The following is a 26,631-nucleotide window of genomic DNA, read 5'->3' on the forward strand; positions in this document are numbered from 1 at the left end:
AGGTGTGTAATACTTCTGACCTTAAACCAGTCAAATTGATGCCTCTCAGCCAGAAAATGAGCTGGTTTGGTTATATACAATGTTTGAGTGTAGGAAGGAGGGTTGACTGCTGAAAAGTGAGCTGGAGAGAGTTGATAGATAGCCTCAGTTTTCAAGAAGTGTATATATTGTAATAGGAAGTTTGTTGAAGATGGTATGTGTCATGAGTGGAATTAGTTTAAGATTGTGTCTTGACATTGAGTTCTGTAATTGCATCAAAATGAATCAGGATACATTGTATTGAAAAGTGTGTACAAAGATAGTATTATGTAATATTTCAGGTTTCAAAACTTGACTTAGGTGTGTTTTTGACTATTTAACTTAACGAAGATGACATGTTAAGAATTTTTCAAAATGATAATTCTATTAGATAATAATATTAATATTCACTGATACAAATTTTAAATACTAGTTATTATAAACATACAAGAAAATCATTACAATGTATCAACATAGAATATTATTTTCTAAAAGGAAAGGTTGCCACAAGAATTTGAGTTAACAGCTATATGTTTGAAAGTAAACAGATAATTGTAATTTACATTCCTTGTTACTCTTGATCATGATGTTATTATGTTATCTTATCAATAATAATTCCTGAACTACATTTAGTTTTCAGTCACAATAAGCACAGCTGTCTTAATGGATGCCTCCACATTAGAATCCATCTCCTGCTATGACAATGGCACATGAAAAATTGTCACTGATTTGTTTGAAATAAAATCCTTTTAACTTTAAGGAAACTTTAAATTCCTTGAAATTCAAACCCTCCTTCCTTTCATAAAATCCAAGTGACAGGAACACAAACCCATTAGTCTCTCAGCCTAATTTGTTTTATTATCAGCAAATCCTTCATTAATTGCTTGCACATTCAACAAGTTGCCTGAAGAGATTAGGTCCATCTTGAATGACCATGAAGATGCTCAGCTGAAAGTTGTAAACAATTGAAGGGCACAGGTTCCCACGGTTACTGACAGGTGGGGTGTCATGGCTTCCCCCTCATTTCAGATTAAAGCTACCTAAATTTTCTGGCACTGCATAAAAACAGGCTTGACCACTCACTTGACTGACCAGGTGGCCAAAGCCAGGTCCAAGGAGTGACCACTGGCCATCAAGATGTTGTATGGACACGGTCAAAAGTGCAGACCCAATGGTCAGGGTCGTGACCTCATTAGGTGACCTACGACCTCAGGTCTCAGGCCATGATTAATTTTTGTAAAACATCTTTTCTGGTGAACCTATTTAAAAAATTTGAGGACAAAACCATCTCTCCTAATTGATGCTACCGTTGCTCAAGTTTCTGACATTTGGGGACCATGGTAATATGGCCTTTTGTCTGGAGCTATACCCCTGTGATGGGTACTTTGCTTCCATCTTTTGGCCTTCCAATGGTCAACTGACACAGGGCAGATTAATAGCAATTATTGGGCTGAAAATGAATACCTCTGATAAACACAAATCCATTTTGGCCGAAGACCTTGGACCTTTCTTTTGTTAAGGTCATTGCCTGTGTTTAGTGTATATTTGAAGTTTTGCCCAGTAGTCATTCAGTTGTCAAGTCATGACAAGCCACCAGATGGTCTTATGGGGCAGAAAATTGCCCTTTGTCAGTTTTTAAACAAAAACAACAGTGACATATAATGTTTAGATAGAGAAGAGAACCAGTATGTCCTACAGACCCTGAAATAAATACATCCACTACAGCTCTTGTAAGTTTAGAATAGAATGTATGTATGGTTGTTAGATAATATTTTGCAAGTCTATGATATATGGCATGTCTATAATATCTGGTAAGTGTATAATATTTTGCAAGTCTGCGATACATGTCATGTCTATAATATCTTGCATGTGTACAATATGTGGCAAGTCTATGATATATGGCAAATGCATAATATATGGCAAGTCTATGATATATGGCAAGTCTATGATATATGGCATGTCTGTAATATCTTGCAAGTGTACAATATTTGGCAAGTCTATATTTCTGGAGTTTCAAAGTGTCTATTATCATGTTAGATTAATCTACTTTCATCTTTCTAAAGATTATTTTTTGTTATGTAATGAGATACTAAAACAAATATATAGGTCTGAATATTCTTTTTTTTTTTGTATCCAAAAATGTCTAAAATACTTTTTAACTTTCATTCCTTGGATTATGCAATTGTTAGACAAGATATGATAATGGGTATATTTACATATCTCCAAACATTGCATGAGATAATAATCTTCAGTTGTGCGTTTATTATTAGTTATTATTAGCTTGCTTGATCGAAAATATTTTGTAAAGTAACTGAACATATCAAAAATCCAGATTAGGTATGTAATTGTCCAAATGAATATCCTAGTCAACGACACAACTCAAAAATCCATCCTCTGATGGAGGAGAAATACATTAATGCATTTGTAACATTGTTTCTTTTGAAATCTGACCTCACAAAAAAAAGAAATATTTGGAACATGGAAGGTCATGTTAACATTACAGGCAAATGGGCAAATATCTTGTCTGTTTGAAGATATCCTTCACATTGAATCAACTCTCTGTAGTTTTGGCTTGATTCTGTGGACAAGTTTACATTTCTGTTTGTACACCATTGGTCAGATTTTCTTTCAAGTATCTCAGCTACTTAGGGCATTATCAGCGAAGTGTTATTTGTCTCAGTTTATCTACCCTGAAAAGAGAGAAATTGATTCTGTTCACCCACACCACTTCCAGCCCACTGATAAGTTTTGAAAGAAACGCTATCCCCCAATAATTATTTGTTAGTCTGTTTGTCCAGCGTGGAGAGTGTGGACTTTTTTTTAACGATAACACCTTACCCCTTTCGTAGGCATGCTCAACCAACATGGAATAAACACAGATTTGAGTTGGCTGGCGGACAGGTAGGGAGCATACACCTGAATATAAAACCTGGCTTTCGCGTCTCATCCTACGTATGCGTTTTCGTTAAAAACAAATATTTGACAGAGAAGCAGAGCTGATGCCGAATGTGTGTTTTGCCGAACTCGTGTTTACTTCGCGTTTTCAGTGCCACATATTTGCTGAATAAAAGCATAATGGTTAAGAGAATGCAGGCCGCAAGCAACAAGAAAGGTATATTTACTTACGCAGGTAGGGTGAGTGAACAACTAAGTGGATTTTCTATGCTAAGCCGGGCCATATGCAGGAGGCCTTAAATCTCTGTTTAATGTTTAATTTGGGGTCTTTCATGAATTTACTTTTATTTTGGGGTCAGATGCGCGGAGTGTTTGAGGTTATCGTGGGGATCGTGTTAGCAAACGACAAAGTTTTTCCGATTACTTCAAAGACAAGCACGGTTTATTGACACTGAGGCTGGAGGTGAGAGAAGATCACTCTTCATCATTTCTGATTCTGTTATTTTTTTACAATCACATCTTCCTTGTTATTTTCTTAGGCAAATTGGAATAGTTGTTTGCACATTACCAGGTAAACATCAGTTGGAGGTTTAAAACTTGAACTGAAATTCCAGAGGTCGCGGATCATCAAAGGTTTTTTTACATTTTAATTACACTTTTTGTCATATTTGTCTTTAATTGGTCATTAGACCAGTATAACTAAGACACTAAGTACGTGTACTTTTCCTTTGATCATCAAAGTCTCCCAAAATGACATTTATAAGGGTGATTAAATTTTTTCTTTGTGAAGTTGCTATAGTTTTAGGGGACAAAAGACAGAAGAAAGATGGATTGTTTTTTTAGAATGTCATAAATCAAGAACAAATACACTATCAATGTCTTTATCTTCATTTACCTAAGGAAAAGATAGAATAAACCCTTTTCTGACATGTGAATATAAGGGAGATGGAATGAGATATGAGATTGCATTCTTGCATTCTAAACAGTGGTTCAGCACTTATTTTCCTGCAAAAAACTTTGTGCAATGCCAAACAAATTGATAAAATATTTTCATTCATAAGTTGTTTGTTATTCATAACATTTATTTAAACATGTCATGCCATATTTTTATAGAATTAAATGAATTGATATGTCACCTCAGTTGGGTTTGTGTTGGGTGGAGTGGAGGGTGAAAGTGGGATGGGACTGTTCAGTGATAGGGTACTGGACTTAAGTGGACTGAATGTGCATGAAATATTCAGTACAACCCAGAAATAACACAGATCAATTAAGTTTGTTGATTCTTTCATGAGTTGAATCTTTGAAGTGTTTTTCTTGTGTCCTGTGAAAGTCAGATTTCCTGTCATGTACAAGCTTACTCCCACCCCTCCCACGCATCCACTCTTTGAGTTCTGCTCTTTCTGCCTCACTCACTCACTCTCACCAGCTACGCTTATTCACTGACAGCTTCTCACTCACTCTCACCAGCTATGGTTATTCACCGACAGCTTCTCATTCACACGTCCTCTCTTTGAGTTCTGCTCTTTCCGCCTCACTCACTCACTCTCACCAGCTACGGTTATTCACTGACAGCTTCTCACTCACTCTCACCAGCTATGGTTATTCACCGACAGCTTCTCACTCACTCACTCACTCTCATCAGCTACAGTTATTCACCAACCAGCTTCTCACTCACTCACTCTCACCAGCTAGTTATTCACCAGCCAGCTTCTCACTCACTCACTCTCACCAGCTACAGTTATTCACCAACCAGCTTCTCACTCACTCTCACCAGCTATGGTCATTCACCGACAGCTTCTCATTCACTCACTCTCACAGCTACAATTATTCACCAACCAGCTTCTCACTCACTCACTCACTCTCACCAGCTACAGTTATTCACCAACCAGCTTCTCACTCACTCTCACCAGCTACAGTTATTCACCAACCAGCTTTTCACTTACTCACTCTCACCAGCTACAATTATTCACCAACCAGCATCTCACTCACTCTCACCAGCTACAGTTATTCACCAACCAGCTTCTCACTCACTCTCACCAGCTATGGTTATTCACCGACAGCTTCTCATTCACACGTCCTCTCTTTGAGTTCTGCTCTTTCCGCCTCACTCACTCACTCTCACCAGCTACGGTTATTCACTGACAGCTTCTCACTCACTCTCACCAGCTATGGTTATTCACCGACAGCTTCTCACTCACTCACTCACTCTCATCAGCTACAGTTATTCACCAACCAGCTTCTCACTCACTCACTCTCACCAGCTAGTTATTCACCAACCAGCTTCTCACTCACTCACTCTCACCAGCTACAGTTATTCACCAACCAGCTTCTCACTCACTCTCACCAGCTATGGTTATTCACCGACAGCTTCTCATTCACTCACTCTCACAGCTACAATTATTCACCAACCAGCTTCTCACTCACTCTCACCAGCTACAATTATTCACCAACCAGCATCTCACTCACTCTCACCAGCTACAGTTATTCACCAACCAGCTTCTCACTTACTCTCACCAGCTACAGTTATTCACCAACCAGCTTCACGCTCACTCTCACCAACTACAGTTATTCACCAACCAGTTTCTCACTCACTCACTCACTTCTTTCATCATATTTGTCTGATACCAGATTTTGTGACTGTAGGTTGAATAAGGAGATTTATGAGAATAATGAGATAATGTCTGTTTTTCTCAGAGAGATTAGCACAAGGAAGAACAACAATAATTATCATGAACATGACATTAAATATGCCAGGAAGGATAGCATATGTGTATAGCATTCATAAAACTAATTTTACACAGAAAAACGTGACAAACATATGCACAATGTCACTGTTTGTTGACAGAAAGACTTTCTGCATCTGCATGGACATTGTTATGTTTGTTTCAGGTTGTTCATTTATTACAAGGGAGGGAGTCAGAGAAATAAAGGGGGTCATGAAAAACAAGGGGAGCATTCTTGTTGTGGATGGAATAACCAATACAAAGTAACACACTTCTTGTTCTTGTTGGGATTTTTTTTTTTCAAGTAAAAAATTGTAAATATGAACAATTTTTAACAAGATTAGCAATTTATCATAGGGAAGGAGCATTCATGAAATGTGTTGTACAGAAAGAAGCCAAGTCCCGGAATGCATGGCCCAGCTCTCACTAACTCAGTGTATATACATGTTGACTAGCCGTCATCATCACATACACTATAGTCAGAGACCACATGTCAATATTAGTATATGGTCTCTGAATATCTTCTTTGAAATTATCATAAACGTAAGAACACACTTCATTCCTTGATCATTTGTATAATAATCAAGGTGAGCATAGATGTAGTTATGTATATATCATCAGATGTTTTAGGACAATTTGTCACTTAAATGACATTTGGTTTCATTTTTTAATTGAATTTGGTTTTATGCCACAGAAACATGACATAGAAAATGTACTATGTGAAGGGACGGACCTTTCTTCTTGAATTATATAGATGGTAAGAGTGAGTGAGTTGTGTTTTGTGACAGTTTTAGCAATATTCCAGAATTATCATGGTGAGGGACACCAGAAATGGGCTTCACACATTTAGCTTGGGTCTTCAGTGGGACAAGTGAATACTTTAACCACAATGTTGCCCCACTACCCCAAATGTCATTTCAAGTTTACTGAGAAAACAGTACTGCTTCATTGATCTGGGCCTTGATTTTTGAAGGGCTCTTTGCACTATGACAGTCGTAAGTCAATGTTAATGTATGGCACTTGTGACTATCTAAACGCTAAGAGAACTTAAAAAAATCTAGGCCCTGTCTCTTCATGCATGTGAATCAGAATTTCTGCTTAGGTTGGCAAATAAGTTTAACTTAACTTAAGCGGCAGATATATTGATGATCTAATATCATTCAGTAATCATCAAACAGCCAATTGCCCTCCACTGATGTACTCACCTGAACTGGAAATAAAGGAGACAAGTGTTTCATAGAAAGATCGACTCATAAAGATTCACAGTGACAAAAATATTCCCACAAGACTGTATGACAACAGGGATGATATCAACATTCCAGTAGTCAGTTTGTTTACATTTCATCTATCTTGTGAGGTACAATGGAGCATTTTCTTTTTCCCATAATTTAAAAAAATCACCATCATAATATTCCTGCTCAGAAGTGAACAACTTAAAATATTCAAGGCCTCAGAAAAGCTTTCCAAAAATCTTTATGGTAGACATGAGGGGAAAATGTCAGACATTTGTCTCATTGGTGACAAAAATATTGAGTGGAATTCCCTGTTTTGTATTATTCCACACTTGGTACATGTAGTGAATGTTATATATTGATAGTGAATGATATATAAGCACATTCACAATATGGCTAGAATCCTACATTTGACTTTGGTTTTAGCAGGAATTTCATATGGTTGTGAAATTACGGTTTTGTCTCTTTTCGTGAAACCTGAGATGATCTGGGTTAGAACTGGTCTTCAATAACCAATGCTTGTTTTAAAAATTAACTAACGAGATCGCATGATCAGGCTTGCTGACTTATTTGACAATGTCATCATATTCCATTTGCGTAAACTGATGCTCATGCCATTGATCACTGGTCTGTCTGGTCCATACTCATGCTGTTGATCACTGGATTGTCAGGTCCAAACTGGATTATTTACAGGCCACCCCCATGAAGCTTGCATATTGCTGAGTGTGGCATAAAACTATACACATTCACTTTTGTTTTTTGTGGAAGGGATCAAGTTTATTGTCATGAAACATGTCTCTCATCTTTTGCTGATACTGACTCTGATCTGGATTGATTTTGATAAAATACAATGTACAGTCAAATCGATGTATTCAAGACATAGGTATGTCTACATGCTGGAAGAAAAAATGGTTAGGACTGACAGGTGCTATGCATAATGTTATGCATAATGTTCGAGACGCGGCATTTGATTCCTCGTGGTTTGACTGTATACATATATACATACACATACATGATGAGCATTCAGATCTGCAAGTGTTAGTGTCACTTTGAACTACTAAAGGTGAACTACAGGACATTTGTGGGTTTGTTATGACACAGGACGGTTGTACACCAGTTAAACCCCTCATGCACAGCCGAGTGACCCCAGGTCCCTCTGTAGAGGTATTGATGTCTGGAGTGCAGAGTGCAGAACATCGCTGACACCAGCCACAGGCACAATAGCAGAGGTGCACCACTGTTTACACACAATGCACAGTGCAATGCAGTAGATGCGTATGGATGCATATTAAAGCAGTATTATGTATTATTTTAGGTGAATTGCACTCACTTGTTATGTAACCAGTTTATTTATTTGTTAAACAACAAATCCTGTTTTAATGGAATTAAGCAAACAAGAGTTTTCAGTGGAAGTATGGTTCAAGCGTCCTTTCATATTGCTGTTCAGGAAATGATCCTATAACCCTACAACTTTCAATTGGGATGAATGATATCTCTAAAATATACCCCAAATGATTTGATTAAGACGTAGTGGTTATTGATAAGACAGCAATATGTAATTAATTCTTCCTACTTTATGTATCCTCAATTTGTTTTGTCTACACATATCCCATAGGAACATCATTTGTTTGGATGAAGACTCATCATCAGCACACCACCCCAATGTGAAAATATGAAGCTTTCGTTTCTCCCTTCTTCAGTATGTCAAGGAAACAAACATAGTTTTAGTCTCATGTCCGCATGTCAAGACTGTAATTAAAAAATCATATTCAAACTGCTTAGATTGATTATCATGCTGTTGATCACTGGATTGTCCAGTACAGACTCAATTATTTACAGACCGCCGCCATATTGCTGGAATATTGCTCTGTGGGACATAAAACTAAACTCAAGCACTTGCTCATAATTCAGAAATTAATCAATTGCTCAAATATTTTGCCCCATTTAGTTAAAAATTATTTTTTTCCTGAAATGTTAAAATTTTATCGTATTATCTCAGTTATACCCCAGATGATTAAATGATATGAAATGCAAAAAATAAAAAAGATATTCTACCAAGTATGATTATCATCTCCATGCTGACCTCAAACATACAGTACTATATCCTGAGGTGACCTCAGTGAGTAATGTTAGCAAATGGATTATTCCCTACAACAGAGGTGTTATCATTAGCTAATGCCTTGCATAATGTGAGGCAGGAGGTCAGTGTAGCTTGCACAATCATTGATAGAGCCAGCCTTGTGTTAGGTAGGTTACCTCAGGTCATCTGGGGTCACTTGGCTGCAGGAAGCAGGGTAGGCAGTCACAGCTGTCTACACCATGATCACAGTCAACAAGAGCTTGCAACATATTGCTTTCAGTTTCAGGAGGTTGACTTTTATTTTCATTCTATGACTTTTAATGTTTATTTTTCTTAATAATTTTAAGCTGTAACCTGATTCTATAATTGTTTTGTGGTTGTGAAACTAATTTTTTACTCCTGCTGGCTATAACTGCTAGCCCAGTTTATTTTATGTGATCTAGGTCTGACTGAAATTATTGTATTTTTTAACCTGAATGGATTTTTTAAATTTTAGTAGATGAGATAGGTTATTGAAATTTGTTTTGGAAATACTGACACTTTACACTGTCAGGACAAGTGCACATGCATTTCATTTAAGTCATATTTTTGAAAACTTTTTGTATTCAGAACTAGTAGAGTATAGATTACAATTTAATGCATATTTTGAATTTTTCTTTTCCTTATCAACTTCTGAAGGCTATTATAAGATAAACAATAGAAGAACTGATATGTTCATTGCTTCACAAAAACATTCTGAAATGTTGAATTTGAATGAAAAATACATGTTCCCACCCAGAATAATGCCACTGAACATGCTATGGAATGTTACCAATCCTGCCACCCAGCACCAGTATCAGAAGAACACAAGAGAAGATACCCACACTTCCTTCCTTGCTGCCATGCTATCACCAGTGTCATGTATTTCATGACAGGAGGAGATAACGAGCATTAGAACAAACCCTCGAGTCGGATTTCTTTATAGCTGTATATTCTTATGTCATCCAGTGCAGGGGCTTTCTAATGCAGTGCCAATGACAAGGGTTGTTTATGGGAGTCATGGCCCAATGTTTGTGTTGAAATCGGAGGACTTTCGTCAACATGTTATGGCGTCTTGCTTCTGTATATGTACAAGTGGTCTTCCGATGTTTTGTCTCCTTGCACATTCACCGAGGTTTTGTGTATAAACAATACACAGGTTTACGCTCCGACATGCACGTAAAAAGGAAACATCTTACTTTGATTCCATGGTGTTCAAACAATAGAAAACCCAGATTTTGAAATTTCTTCCCAAGTTCTGACATCAGATTGGTATGGAATTGTTAAAAGGATATGTTTCTAATTATTCCAGTTCTTTAGATATCGCAAAACAAAGTTGTTTTGAAAGTGTTTTCAGTTAGTTATAGGTGTGTGTTTCTAAGAAAAAAAGCAATTTTTTCAAATGGGAATGCATGTGAAAGAAAAAGAAGGAAATGGTGGTTTGATTCCAAGGAGGTACTCCTGAAGTGCATAGATACTGTTATCTTGTCAGATTTGGTTTTCAAATATCAGAAAGAAATGGTAAAAAGGCTTTCCCAATGTGTTTCCCATACATGTGACACTTGAATGGATGAGTATGACACAGCGATTAGGTAGGATTTCATTTGTTTAGTCTTAAAAAACAGTGGAAATAAACATTTAAAGAAGGAAATTGTTTTACTAATAGTAAAAACATCGAGGGCGTATATCACAGGAATACTGATTGTCACCAGCAAGGCAGCTACTCATGTTTCTAGAACTTGGGAGGGAGTGTGCAGTTCTACTTGTACTTTTGAATAAAACATTTTTTGACTTCAGTTTATCACAAATTTGTTGAAATAAGAGGCTGAATATTTCAAATTTCATGGTTTTACTTTTACAGCAGTATCCTCCTTACTATATCAAGCTTATATATGATAAAGTCATAGGGCTTTCAGTCTTAAAGATTTTTGTCTATGCATTTTGAATTCTCTGTTTCATACTGTCTTCGAAAAAAATGTGATACAAGTATTAATGAAGCAAGAAACATTGTAGATGTATTTGTTATTATTCATAAAAATACAAATATTGTTTCATACACCAGTTCTATCACCCTTATGACTGATTATTAGATATTCTGTGTGTTATTGACTTCAGCCTGTATTGTGTGGAGATGTTTATCCCCATATTACATTGAACATAAGGCATAAGCAGCTGAAAAACAGAACACAAACTATCAGTTTTTAATGAAAAACACATGCATATCTCCAACTAGTACTGTAAAAATCTATCATTTCTGTAGTTCGACAATACTGATGACCCGTGAAGGCCTGAGGTAGAGGAGGCCTTCAGCAACCCATGTGTGCCGTAAAAGGTGACTATGCCTGTCGTAAGAGGCAACTAACGGGATTGGGTGGTCAGGCTCACTGACTTGGTTGACAGTTGTGCAGATTGATGCTAATGCTGTTGATCACTGGATTGTCTGGTGCAGACTCGATTATTTACAGACCACTACCACATATCTGGAACAGCGCTGAGTGCAGCATAAAACTAAACTCACTCACAATACTGTCAGTGCATCATGATAACATTATCAATAGTAGTTAGAGAAGTGGTGGGGTAGTTTAGTGGTTAAAGCATTAGACTGTCACACCAAAGACCAGGGTTTGATTCCCCACATGGGTCCAGTGTGTGAAGTCCATTTCTGGTGTCACCTGGAATAATGCTAGAATATTGTTAAAAACAGTGTAAAACTAAACTCACTCACTCAGTAGGTTAGAGATGCTTCAGCACCACTGAGGACTGTAAGGTAACCCTCATGCAAAAGACATATTCTGAGTCCTGAGTTGAAAATGTTATTCTTGAAGTGAATCAATTGCCAACATGGTTATGACAATGTTTGAAGCCCATTTCTGGTGTCATATTGCTTGAATATTGCTAAACCTGGCACAAAACACAACTCACTCACTCTTTTCCATTGATAAAATTCAAACAGAAAGGTCTGTCTCTGCGCAAAGTGGGTTTTCCATGTCAGTGCTGAAGACTTTCACCCGTTCCCATGTCAGTGCTATAATGATGTTTATGATTAATGCTTAGTCCCTGAATATATAAATATAATTTTGACAGTAACAATTAAACTCATTCAAATTGAACCCCAGTGAGATATGAGATTCAGAACCTGAGGAAATCTAGACATGCTTCATTTGGGGGCCTTAGTATTGCAGGAAGGGCTGGTCAGTTGGGAAAATAATAAGGTTCAGAGACTGAAACAGACTATAAAATGCACATCAGTGTATTGTATGTTTTCAACACTTTCTGTCTCTCCTGTTAATTCATTACCTGTTTGTCAGGGGATAATACCTTCAGCAACCCATGTTTGCCATGAACGGCGTATCGTAAGAGGCGACTAGCTGGATTGGGTGGTCAGGCTCGCTGACTTGGTTGACACATGTCATCAGTTCCCAGTTGCGCAGATCGATGCTCGTGTTGTTGATCACTGGATTGTCTGGTCCAGATCAATCATTTACAGACCACCGCCATATAGCTGGAATATTGCTGAGTGTGGCATAAAACTAAACTCAGTCACTCATTCACTCCATGCCTGTGCTTGTGAAACCTTTTCCTAATGTCTGCAACCATAGTTATTTCAGGTTTTCTTACTACATGAAGCTGTCAGTGGGATTTACCTGACTTTCTAACGAGAATTAACCCAGCTACCTCATTCACTCACTAATACAGTCAATACATGCTTCTTATAAGCGGTTACTAACAGGAATGGATGATCAGGCTCTCTGACTTGCTTTAAGCATGTTGAGTGTGGACTATTTTTAACGGACATACAACTTCTTTTTCTTCTGTATAGACAATGTTTTTACATATATCCTATTGTTGTCAAGCATTTGAACATCATCCATACAGAATATAGGAACTGTATATCCATTAAGAAAGTCCTCATTCTTCACCTACATAACTTCAAGAATGCCAATCAAAGACATTAATGCATATCGTCTTGCCCCCATTGCATAGATTAAAGCTCATGATGTTGATCACAGGACTGGCTGGGCGAGAGACAGTTATTTGCAGAGTGCAGTTTTAAAAAACAAACAAGAATTTACACTCCTGAACTTTTCAGAGCATGAAATGATAATACAGAATGCAGATAACCAACATACATATAAATGTAAATGTAAATTAAATTAAGTCACCAAAGACGCGTCAGCAAAGAATGACAACCAACTTTTTGCCATCTTGTATCTTTCATGGGGAATACATCTGGTGAACCCTAGCTTCTTCCTGATCTGAACAGCTGGCACTTTGGTCCTTTTGTATAGGCCTGTACATTTCTCATGTACATAGCATGTATATTGCTGTTATCAGCACCAGTGACAGATCCCGGATGTGACACTCTGTGTAACAATGGGTGTTGCGCATGGCAAGTCACACACAGTGATATACTGGTTGATTGTTCATGCTTTGTTTATTTCATGGGTAAAAACTGGGAAACCCTATCCATGTATGTTTAAGAGGTTGGAATGTGATACGAAGACTGCAACATAAAATGTCAGATTAAAACAGCTGGTGTAAATTGGGTTTGATTTAGAATTTCAGCTTGGTGTGCGATCTCAGTGATAACATGTTTTTATGCACTTGTCATCTGGGAATTTCCACACTCTGATTTTGGGGGCCATTATTTTTATTTTTTGAGTCAGTATGCGCCTCACCTCCTACTAGCATCAGCTATTATTATTGCCGCATAGCACACATACAATGTACTCCTACATAACTTAGTGAAATGTTACACTTACAATGTCGTTTTTGTAATGTACACATTACACAATCAAGAATTTGTGACTGAGAAGATGTTTTGCAAGAATTCAATGAAACAGGATTGCTTCATAAATTTCTAATTCCTTTTTAAAAAAATACCTTCTACTAATGTCAAAACAAATTAATTAAATTTGTCTAGTTTCTATGTCAGAACACTTACATTAAGGCTTGAACAAATGTTTAATTTGTTGATGGTCTGGGTATTTCTTCTCAAACTATTTTCCTGAAAACAAATTTTCACTTATGTTCTATTTTTGTATAAGGAAATTTAAAAGCAAAACCTGATGTCAGTTTGTTGTGAGCCAATGACTGTGTGTTTTAAGACTATCTTCCTACCAACATACATGGGATTATGTTTTGCCCTGTGACAAAGAGAAAACAATTATATGTAAAACTAGAGAGATACTGTAGCCATGGTGGTGCCTGTGTGTAAGGACTTAATAACTGTGTCTTAGGTTTTGATAGTCATACTTAATCAAGGTGTGTGAGACTTGGAGTCACATGATTGATTATACCTTTCCAGAATTATTCAGTAGACACATTGAATCAATCAAACATATGATACCTAGAGAAATCAATTGTGTGTCATCTGTACCTGGGGCTCAGTGATAGCTGAAATAATCAATGTGAAAATAATGAAATAATCATATGGAGTAGGATGTTAAGTTGATTTATAACTACTGTAATTAATCTTACCACAAAATGTTTCAGCAACAACAAATGTTTAATGTTATGTGTCAAAAACATGTCAGATTTTCCTGGACATCTTTGATCATTGTGTAAGTCTTCAAACAAAGATTTTATTGATTTTGAGGCCATTATTAATTGGACTAACATTAAAAAATATCACACACTTTGTGTGTTCTACGTTTCAATAGTATATTTCAGTCTGACTGATTATAGTATTTCATCCATTAACATGATCACACTACTTTATTGGAGATGATATGTACATGTATTTTATCAAGCCTGAATCTTTGAAAGGACTTATGTATATCAATCACAGAGTGATTGACTTTTATGCCACCTTTAGCAATATTCCTTTAATATCATGGCAAGGGACACCAAAAATGGGCTACACTCATTTTACCTATGTGGGGAATTGTACCTGGGTATTTGGTGTGACGGCCATTACATGTTAACCACTAGGCTAGCCCAGTGAGGGAGACAGAAATGTAATAGAGTTCACTTGAAGAATACGTTTGAATTTAGAACTTGGAGTGTGTCTATTTCATGAAGGATAAATGAAGAAAGAAAGGAAAAAAGTTTACTTTCGCTGGGTAGATTCCCCACATGACGCATGTGGTCTCACCTTAGGTAAGTGAGCTTGTTCAAAACTGCCTCTATTCACTCAGCAGAAAATGGGTACCCGGTGGAATAATTCATGTGGCTATAATCTTCTAGCGTCTAACAGGCAGCTTGTGTAATCCGGGGTAATACTATGCCTGGTTTGACTGTTAGCGCTATGAGCATTAACCTTGTGAGTGGAGTTTGATGCAACATAAGTGCACATACATGTATTATTATTATTACGTGGGTACAATGTGTGAAGTCCATTTCTGGTGTCCCCCACCGTGACATTGCTGGAATATTGCTAAAAGTGGCATAAAACTAAACTCACTCACTCACTAGTTTGACTGGGGTCCAGTTATGTGAGGCAGTTCAGGTAGTACGGTAATGAAATATATTCATTAATGTTTTATTACATAAGCTCTAACCAACTCATTTCTTAGTTTACCCGTTTTCTCTTGTGATGGTTCATTTGTTGATTGTATTTCAGCCAGTGGTAACATCTACTCCTGGGGAGGTGGCATTGATGGTCAGCTTGGTCATGGCAGGAAGCTGTTTGTGACCCAACCCTGCAAGGTCAATGACAGCCAGCTCACAGGTCAAGTCGTACATATTGCATGCGGAGAGGCCTTCAGCGCTTGTGTAACAGGTACCAAGTTTTTAACGTTTCTTGTTAAATCGGAATGCATGTTACTTGAAACTTGATTTTATCGAGTGGACATAGCTTCTCTCCAAAATGAGGACGATTGTTGTTTGATACCAAAGACTTTAAATTAAGTTACTTGTTGTTACCCTGTCTGTCTTTTGGCATTAAGGGGTTGAAGAAACTGTTTTGCTGGGTATGTGGATAGAGTGTCTGTGTAGGGTATACATGTCTCTTTATACCTTTATGCTAGCATTAGTCCTGTGAGTAATACAGACATCCTTTAATAAGCACAAACACTTCCAAACGCTATCTGTGTAAGTGCAATAATCTCTTATCTCAACACTTGACTCACATATCTGTTTTATGAATCCTGTATTGATTCCAGTACAAAAGGTTTAGCGCCAGTGTCTTAGTCTTGTGGTAAGTGTTGACTATATTGAGAACTGAATGATCAAGTGTATTTGAATCCAAGGACAATGGGTATATTTGTTCCTGCTATCAGACACTGGTTTCATTGATCAATACTGGATTACTTACTATTAAAATAGTGATGAAGAAAGCTGACTGTAGCATTCCACAGTGTACACTCACAATAAATGACAATGTGATTATGTCATTACTCTGGGCTGATGATGGGTTCTCCACTTGTGTCCAACATACAACTGATGGCCGCCATGCATACTGTGTTGTTCACAAGGATGCTTAGTCTGACTGTCATAACCTTCTGTTCAATATGAATGCATGTGTACCTGTTTGTAAAAACAAAACTCATGGTTTGTTCAATGACTTCAATTTTCCACTTAATCTTTAAATCCTTGCGGTTTGTCACACTGTAGGATCTGGTTCACACCATGGTAATATTGGCCAATTCCTGAGTTCTCATAATGTTTGATGAATAGAACTCTAAATTATGCAGACGATGTACACTCAATGTGATGTGCACATAATGTATCCTGTAATTATTGAGGAGACTGCATCATGGATCAATATTCATCATTAATTTTCCTATTCCACCAAAACCATACACTGACCTACCCAAGGGATCAGTGCTGTAACTGCCAGGTTTTCATATGAGGGGTCCACATGGATCAAATGGTTAGGCTTAGTGGCTTCACTGTGTTGTGCTGGATGATGCTCGTGATATCAATCACTGGTTTGTCTTGTCCAGGCTTCATTATTTACAGCCAGCCAGTTTAGCTGGAATGTACCAAGTGTGGAATTAAACAGGATTGTTCCTTTACTGTTTTCACCTGTAATAAAACCACTGCATCTGCACAGACATAGTCCCTCTCAGTAATATGATTTTGTTAATACATAATTACCAGTAACTGCATGATTTATCTGTCAATATCTAGCTCAAAATTGACTCATTATTTCTTCCTTTGTACAGTGGTCTCAAATTATCAAACGATAAAGAGGCAGTGATATTTCCGTTAAGAACCAAAATAATATACTTACTGAAAATATTACTTACAAAAAACCCATTGTGATAATCTGCTGGTTAGGTCAATTAATTTTCATTGATCTGACAAAGCAAATATTAAAGTTTCATCCTTGGAAACCTCACCAGACAACTTATACTTTTATGTTCATTTGTGAAAAAAATATGTCTTCTTTAATGGTATTTTTCTTTACAGCTCAAATGTTTTAAAAGTCCATCCATCTCAATTTATGTCAGAAATGTGTGCTAAAAAGTCTTGATCTAAAATCAAATAGGAACTCTCCTTGGACTCTTGAACAAATTGGATGAAATTTGGGTACTAATTTCCTAAGCAAATCTAAAGGAATTGAATTGAAGTGGACAGACACCAGGATTCCGAGCATCTAACAGGCTCTCTGTCATCCATTAAACTCCTGTTTTTAGACTAATGAAACTTGTGGTTTTTCGTGCACGTTCCCTCGCGCTTGTTGAATTTAAAAATCAGGGCTCAATTAGTGTCCGCAAAGAAAAGATTGACGAATCCATTAGTCCTGTTAGCTGTATCTGAGTCCGTCTTTGTTTGAAGTTATTTTGTGGTCTGTCGCCGACTGATTCATAATAAGCTTCTCATTACTTCCCTTGCATTGTGTTTCTAGAGTTACGTTTGATGTTAAGACGCGATTTTGTGGTTTGGAGAATTTTCCAACCTAATTGTGGCACTGCCTGATTGACTGCTGAGAAATGCTTTTGTTGCGTTGATGAATCGAAATTTACACTTGTATATCGACGACAGCACTTGTCAATCTTTCTTGATTTGAGATGTTCATTGATGATAGGATGACAGCAATAGAAGGGTTTATATCATCGTCAAAGATTTATGTTTTAATTTGAAAATGATTAGTTTACATTTCATTTAGTTTGGTCTTAGAGTGTGGATGAAAATGAGATTATTTGAATTTTTTACTTTAGAAGTTTGTCTTTATAGTGTGAATCTTTCGTTGTTTTTTTCAGTCGTCTTGATTGCATTTCTTTTTTCCCCCAAGGCTATCTGACAGTGACATGGTATTAATTAAGAGAGTTGTCATGATATAACTGGTAATTGTCTGTTTCCTTAAATAAAGTAGAATTCCAATTTCAAATTTATTAAGAATTTAATCTTTGATAATATCAAAATGAATTTTCTGTCACAACTTAAATATTAATATCAAGACTTTTCTTTTCAAATATTTTTCCAACAGATTAAACAATTTTATTTCATCTCAGTAGGTATAGTTAATGAAAAACTAAGACAATCTTTGATCCTGAGCATGATGTTTACATACAAAAAGTACTTTAATCTGTTCAAGCGAGGTGGGGTAATTGTGTGGGAGGGATGGTTTTTTGGGAGGGTAAGCGTGAGATAGAGGTTCTTTGGGAGAGGTAAGTGTGTGATAGGGGTGGCTGTGTGAGTGTGGTGGTTGTTTTGGAAGGATGGTTGTTTGGGAGGAGTAAGTGTGTGATAAGGGTGGTGGTGTGGGAGGGATGGTGGTGTGGGAGGAGTAAGTGTATGATAGGGGTGGTGGTGTGGGATGGATGGTTGTTTGGGAGGAATAAGTGTATGATAGGGGTGGTGGTGTGGGATGGATGGTTGTTTGGGAGGAGTAAGTGTATGATAGGGGTGGTGGTGTCGGAAGGATGGTTGTTTGGAAGGGATAATCATTTTGGAGGAGTAAGTGTCTGATAGGGGGGGTGGTTTTGGAGGAGTAAGTATGGGAGAGGTGGTTGGGTGGGAAGGACGATTGTTTTGGAGGAGTAAGTATGTGATAAGGATGGCAATGTCATATGGGTGACTGTGTGAGAGGGGTAAGTGTGTGATGGTGAGATTGTATAGTAGTGGTAAGTCTGAGTCGCAGAGGTGGTTCTGATGTCAGAGGCTAGCTGTGTGTATGAGAGAGTTCTATATGTAGACAGAATCATGTATAGATGCCCTCCAAATAATAAACATGATCACCAAACTGTAATTAATATGTCAAACACCATGTTCACAATGTTCATTCTGTCATAGGTGGCAAATCATTCATCATAATAAGTCTAGTTACTGCGATGATAAATTACACAGGACAACTTAAAAATTGACTGATTTTGTTCCAGAGAATTATCATTTTGTATTCTTAAGAGGAAAGACGCTTATATTTATATCCATTTATTCAGATTTAATGTATCAAATTGTCAGATATAACTGCAATATAAAGGACAGAAGGCTGTCTCTGTTTCATCAAAGGAACTCATTGCAATACAATCAATTTGAAAAGAAATTGAAATTTGCTTTTAACTTCCTATATATTCTTCCAATTTTTTATCATCATTAAAATGTTTCAATAAGTGTTTGTAAACTTTACAGTCACAAGTAATTGTTTTTCCTAATGCATTAGGAGACAACCTGTCTGAAAACAATGATATCTTAGCTCATTTAAAGCAACACTCTCCATCATGCTTAAGGCAAATAGGTCTATTCAGGAGTCATGTCAAGCTTTAGATTTTCAGACTGAGAATAGAAATGACCCTGATTAATACTTCTATGATAAATGTCAATCACTGAATTGTTTTGTACTTGCTTTTTTGTTCAAATATATCTTTAAATGGATTTTGTAATACTTTGATATTTGAAGAATTTATATCTCATCTTCTTTAATTACCTCTGCTGACATTTTCTAAATTCTATTTCATGAACTATTTTTAATATAATTGGAAGTATTAAAAGGTAGATTGTATTATGATTTAATGGTCTTAATCCCGATGAAAAATATAAACCTAATAGATTTCAACTTTTTTATATGTTTTCTTTGATAAAATAAAGATACTCTGACATTTCTTTTGTTTTGGTTTTCAAAGAGCACATACATTAGGAGAAGAAGATTTTATTCATAATGGGTTCATGATCACTGTAGGAGGTTTAACTCGTGAACTCTATGACAGTCTGTGACTGATCACTGCATGACACTAAACTCCAGTCTACTGAATACCGTTACCTTTCAAACCCCAACTTGACAAACCACATTAAACACATAAAGTTAATATCACTTTTATTCATGCTTTCAATCTGAGCCATTACCGTCAATCAAGCGACGCAATTCCTGTAAACCAAACATGGGCTAAAAAATGATCACCTCACAATTGAGTGAATTTGAGTAAGTGACGAGCTATAAAAAGTGATTAGAGTGGCGTCTAGTCAAAGATGAGGATTCAATCCATCTCTATTTCATTGATTACATGAATTACACAAACCATTATGGGTTTGCGCAAGTTTATCAGCCAGGTGACAGATATGTGGCCACAATTGAAAATACAGACTACAGGTATTTAGACTGGTGATTGATTCCCGCAGAGAGCGTTTCATTAAGGTGAGGAGCATTGCCATAATCAAACGTTATTGACGGATGTGTTGGTGAATTACCACCAACTCTGTGGGTTTAAGTCCTGGGAAGAGAATGAGCAAATCCCACTTGAAGCAGTTAATTGACAATCTATTTTCACTTAAAGCAATTTCTGCTGTAATTTGTGTCAGTTCAATGACAACTTCGGATATTTGACTAACAATTCTGGCATGCGGTCTGCATGTTTTTCAACTGATGTTTGTTCCCTGCATTAAAAAAACATGTTTGAAAATCATTTTAATTTCTTATGAAAAAAGATATCCTGGTTTGGGGAAGAAAGGAGGTATTGTTGTCTGTCCATCATTTTAACAGGTCATTTAGGAAAATTAAGGATTCTTAAAATGTTAAGCTTTTGGAATTTTTTTTTATATTCCAATGCAGTTGATATTGAACTGTGATGACTAACAGTATAATGATAGTGTTGAAAATATTGATGTACATTGTTCGGCATGGAAGAAAAAGGAGACGGAAAAAGAAACTAAAAAAGAAAACTGAGATTTTCTAATGTCATTTGAATATGTTTTGAAGCGTCGATACACATACATTTCTAGGAAAGAAGGCTAGTATTTTATGGTTACAAGCTAAGTGGTTGAGAGTGAGTTTGGTTTTACTTTGCTTTTAGCAATATTCCAGCAAACAATGTACCCATGTTGTGAATCAAACCCGTGTCTTTGGCATGAGAAGCAAACACTTTAACCACTGGTCTATCCCACTGCCCTTGATTACAACATAAACTCGCAGACAAAAGACATGGTGGCTGTTTTTCACTAACTTGTCAACACTGAATAAGACGTTAATGTAACTGTACTGGGGACCCTTTGCACAAGTCATTCACATCACCATGCCATTCGTAAGCTCATGATTAAGTATACAGTTATGATACAGTTATATAACTCCAGGAATGCTTTCTGAGTGGGATCCAGTAGGATATCTTGCAGATATTTTGCCATTTTACTCTTCATAACCATTTTCAGATATTTTTATGAAAGATCCAACATTATTTTCATGAAAACTGCACTGACATTTTTTCTCTGCAGGTGATGGACGTCTGTACATGTGGGGCAAGAACAGCCACACCATTGTTGCTGGAGAGTCATCATCCTACAAAGTCACCTACCCAGTCTGTCTGAACCAGCCCCAAACCACTCCACTTGAGTCTGTGTACTGTGGGGCGTGGCACGCTGCTGCTCTGACAGGCATAAACAGTAGGGATCATTTTTGATTAATGTTTAGACAAAACACAATGATTCTGTTAACTCTGTCACCAAATGTATTGGAAGGTGGGGTGGCCTAGTGGTTAAAGCATTTGTTCCTCACATCAAAGACGCGGGTTTGATTCCCCACATATGTACAATGTGCAATGCCCATTTCTGGTGTTCCCCGCCGGAATATTGCTAAAAACAGTGTGAAACCATTCTCTCGCACGCACGCACGCACTCACTCACTCACTCCAAATATACTTCACTCACTCACTCCAAATATACTTCACCTTGGAATACTGGATATAATTTTTCAGGGTTGATTTGTCTTGGGTGTTCAGTGAAGAGGTACAGAATAGTGCCACAAGATACCACCTTCTGCTCAAATGGGTTTACATGCCGTTTCCTTAGCTCCAAACATGATCATGATGCAATGGGGTAGCATAATGGTTAAAGCTTCTGCTCATCACACTGAAGCCCAGGTTCGATTCCCCACATGGGTATAAGGTGTGAAGCCCATTTCCCCCATACCGAAAGTGCTGGAATTTTGTTATGAGCAGTGAAAAACTCCCTCAGTCGTCCAAGCATGATCATCTGTTTCCAAAGTGTTGACATTGCCAAACTATATTGCAAGTCTCACCTCATCACAAACACCTACAACTTGTTGTTTCAGTGAGGGTGCTCAACGAGGAACAGTCTCAGTCTGAATCAAGTGATGAGGATGGGGAGACAATGAGTCTTGTGAGTCGGACCTCGACCTGCACCGAAGTCCCGACTCAGGACAAGGCAAGTACATGTATGACTTGAATAGGGCCAATCAGAACAAAGCAAGTACATGTATGACTTGAATAGTTTTGAATAGTTAGGCCTGTGTAAGAGCAAGAGTGCATGTAGAAGCACTATATGGAGAGGGTACACGTAGCAATATCTGCACTTTTGAGTTAACCATCAGGTATTACATGTGTGAGAGGTCTCAGCTGCTGCAGACATCATGAGCTTGGATCAGATCTCATTCTATTAATCTTGTCATGTTGGGTTTCCCAAAAACATTCAACATCTTATTTCTGTGTCACCCTGACCTTCCTCACCACCAAAAAACAACCATGATGATCCTGAAATATACGTACATCAGATTAACACTTCCAAATAAATCCATTGGTGTGAACCACACCCAGTGAGACTAGGAGAATCCCCATGTCTGATGTCTAGCTTGCTCTGATACAAAGGCAGCTAATCCTGGAGGAGTCTGGCATCCTGCCATCAGCACCGCTGTTGAACCTGATGGAGAGGATCAAGGAGGGTGGACATTAGCTCTTCTCAGACAAGATAAACTGACGACAGGCAAAAGAGGGAAGAACATCTTTACTTGTTTTGACATTGTCGTAGTTTTCTTTCTGGAATGCAATTATAATGAAAGCAACACCTGTAATGCATCCTGACAATTGATATGGGATCCTTAGAGATTGTTGTGTCTGTCCATTGTCTGTCCATTGTCTACATTCTGGTCTGTCGTCAGTCCTTTTCTTGTCTCCATGCCCTGCAAGCCTCAGTGGGTTTCACCTAAAGTAAGATCCACATGGCATGCCATAACTTGAATATTCAGTCACTGCAAAGTACACCTGTATTATGTGGTGCAGCCTGACTCAGTTATTGCTGTATACACCTGTATTGTGTGGTACAAAATGACTCAGTCACTGCTGAGTACACTTGTTTAATGTAGTACACCCCGACTCAGTCACTGCTGAGTAAACCTGTAAAATAGAGTACAACAGGACAGAGTTACTGCTAAGTACACCTGTATTTTGGAATATGACCTGACACAGTCACTGTAAAGAAAACAAAGTACACCTTTTTTATTAATGATTAAATCTTAATATTAATTGCTTCACTATTTGATAAATATTTTCATTTGGGCTGTCATTTAATTCAAGCCTGTATCTAATATTCCTGATAGAGAGTCCATTAATGATATTTCCATGTCTCTACAAATTTATTACGATGGTCTGCGAACAAATTTTGGTATTCTTCTTTAACTTGACACAGTCCTCTGAACACCGATTCTTCATGATATGTATTACAAGCAACAAGCATTCATTTTAACAAGAATGGCCAGGAACCATGACAATAAACTAACTCTTAGTACTATTTCCACAGAATATGTGTCATTATTCTGCAATATACATGATCTATAGACACATATACATACATACATCTCTGATCTTCAGGGGTGATTGAAAGGCCAAAGATTGAGCATGATACAGGCAAACCTAGGCTGAAATAGCCAGGAATTAGACTACAAAGGCCAATATCGTTAGATGTTGTCTGTGGTTATATCAGTGTCAGATGATAGTGTGGGCTGTATCAGGTTATTAACAATCATACACCAGTCATAAACTGAAAGGGTAGAGGCAAGCATCATTTTATGGTTGTTGTTTGTGATATGAAGAGATTAATCAGAAATTGTGACTTTGAGGATGATCCTGTTGAAAGGTTATGCGAACATGTTGCTTCGTGTCAAAGGAGATAGGTATATCAGACAAATATTAAGAAAAATGTCAAATTTGATTGTTTTGAAAGGTCGCTACTGTTCGGGTTCTAAGTCCATTAAATGTCATATCAGTGCATGTGGAGACATGCTGCTCTTAACTCATTTGCTTGATAAACTTGTTATTGAGGAATTTGTTTGCAAGCCGTATAATTTGTCGACTCAAACAAACCTTCAATAGATTCTTTCTTCTATACAATCATATGTACTAAGTCCATTAGACTGAGAAATAAATACATCCAAAACAACACATATATGTCTTCGATATGTTTGTTTACTGCAATTAAGCCTCTTAATTCATTTTTGTTATATCTCATCAAGATATTTCAAGATGTTTTTGGAGTGGTGGGATAGCCTAGTGGTTAAAGTGTTCAGTCGTCATGCAGAAAACCCCGAGTTCAATTCTCCATGTGAATACAATGTATGAAACCCATTCCTGCTGTTCTGTTCCCAGCCATGATATTGCTGGAATATTACTAAAAGCAGTTTGAGAATTAAACTCACTCATTCACAACTGTGTTTCTCAATATGTGAAAAATGTTCATTTCAGAGTCTGTAACTTAGACTAGTGTATGCGTCACTGAAGAAGTTGCAGAAAACCCAATTGTGTCATCACTATAGTATAAACATCTCGGCTGGAGTCACAGATTAACAATCGAAATAAGAGGAACCAGTGTTTTTTAAATATCTGATTGATGTGTTTTGCCTAGACTCTAAAGGGACTAGGCTGATAAATGTTGTGCAGGAGTCCACCAAAGTGAAGTGAGTGAGTTTATTTTTATGCAGCACGCAGAAATTTTCCAACCAGATGGCAGCAGTCTTTAACCATCATATGTCATCATTTATTGTTTTGGTGTTGTTGTTTTTTAAATTTCTTAACCCAATCACATCATAACATGTTCAAATCATCATTATTGATAAAAACACAACATAAATATATGATACTACAACATTTTAAACCTGTGTGTGAGTGAGGCCTATAATGACAGAACTAGACTACTACTGGAAAGGACCATAAAGCAAACTCAATATCTGAATGTTTAAAAAAATATTGTCCACCATTTCCATCAATTTTTAAAAATACATGTATCATGAGAAATAAGTTTCATTTTATTCTTAATAATCACATGAAATATTGTAGATAGCCATCTTTGATTTTTTCAAAGTATGAGATTAATGTGTAAGTGATGAGAAACATGTATTGGAAGGCCGGTGTGAACGTCACATAAATCTCCCCCTCCCAGGGGTGGCAGTCGGTGATAAGCAATAATACTGAATTAGACTCGCTACTGGGGATTTATGTTCACCCAAGCAAAGATATACCCCTACTGATGTATATGATCATTTTATTTCGCTCGTAGCATCATGAGCAGCTAACATGCTGTTACATATGTCAGACCCAGAAGACATCAAAGGACTTCTAGTTTATCTTTACTTGGATCAGTACCATCTATATTGGTCGTAATTTCCACTTTGAAAAGATTTTAAATTTATTTACAATTTTGATGATTTTGGAGATTTTATGGGTTTTTTCATGCATGTTTTTATACATGTCAAGTAATGGGTTGAGAAGGTATTTCTTTATGCCTTGTTTGAAACGCTGTGGTACTGGCATGTGGCAGCATGTTCTTCACAGATAAGTAATCAACACCGTGCAGAGACGCCTAGTGTATGCACATCAGAGTCCTGATGCTAACCATATCATGTACTGAGTCAAGTCTGAATCCTGATTCAACACCCTTGGTAGATTTACTGATTTAATATATTGGATGATATCCTTATTGAATCTGGTCCTGATTTAATACCCTGTGTAGATTTACTGGTTTGATACATTCAATGGTATCTTCTTTAAATCTGAACCCTCTTTAGATTTCCTCAAGTCCTCACCCTGATTCAACACCCTTGGTAGATTTACTGATTGAATATAGTGGATGTTATCGTCATTGAATCTGATCCTGGTTTCATTCCTTGTGTAGCTTTCCTCAAATCTGAACCCTGATTCAATGCCCTGGTTAAATTTCCTCAAATCTGAACCCCAAATCAATACTCTATATAAATTTCCTCAAACATGAACCCAGATATGTTGTAAAGTTGTTCGCGTTGTCACATTCACTGACCATTGTCCAACATCTACTCCACTGTCCAGTCTAACTTCCCCTTTGCTATGTTGACAAGGCATTGTTTACTATGCAAATGGTCAGGTTTATTATCAGAGTTAAGATATTATAAAATTTAAATTCACATTCCTATATCATTCTATATGTTGAAGAAATTGCCATGACACAACATATGACTGATAATGAAAAAACAACAATTATACATTCTGTTTTCCTGTATTGCCAGTATATACCATGCTCATCTGTTTAC

General features: G+C 37.1%; 1 protein-coding gene across 4 annotated transcripts in view; it reads left to right on the forward strand.

Annotated features, from left to right (window-relative positions):
- LOC137276944 (uncharacterized) overlaps window positions 1–26,631 on the forward strand; it is a 187,230-nt gene that overhangs the window by 143,743 nt on the left and 16,856 nt on the right. For all 4 annotated transcript variants that reach the window (XM_067808595.1, XM_067808596.1, XM_067808597.1 and 1 more), the window contains 3 exons: window positions 15,532–15,690; window positions 21,558–21,725; window positions 22,393–22,505. In XM_067808595.1, the coding sequence (XP_067664696.1) occupies window positions 15,532–15,690; window positions 21,558–21,725; window positions 22,393–22,505 (440 nt within the window). The remainder of the gene's footprint in view (window positions 1–15,531; window positions 15,691–21,557; window positions 21,726–22,392; window positions 22,506–26,631) is intronic.

This window comes from Haliotis asinina, chromosome 3, assembly GCF_037392515.1.
Source record: "Haliotis asinina isolate JCU_RB_2024 chromosome 3, JCU_Hal_asi_v2, whole genome shotgun sequence".
NCBI classification, from domain to species: Eukaryota; Metazoa; Mollusca; class Gastropoda; order Lepetellida; family Haliotidae; genus Haliotis; species Haliotis asinina.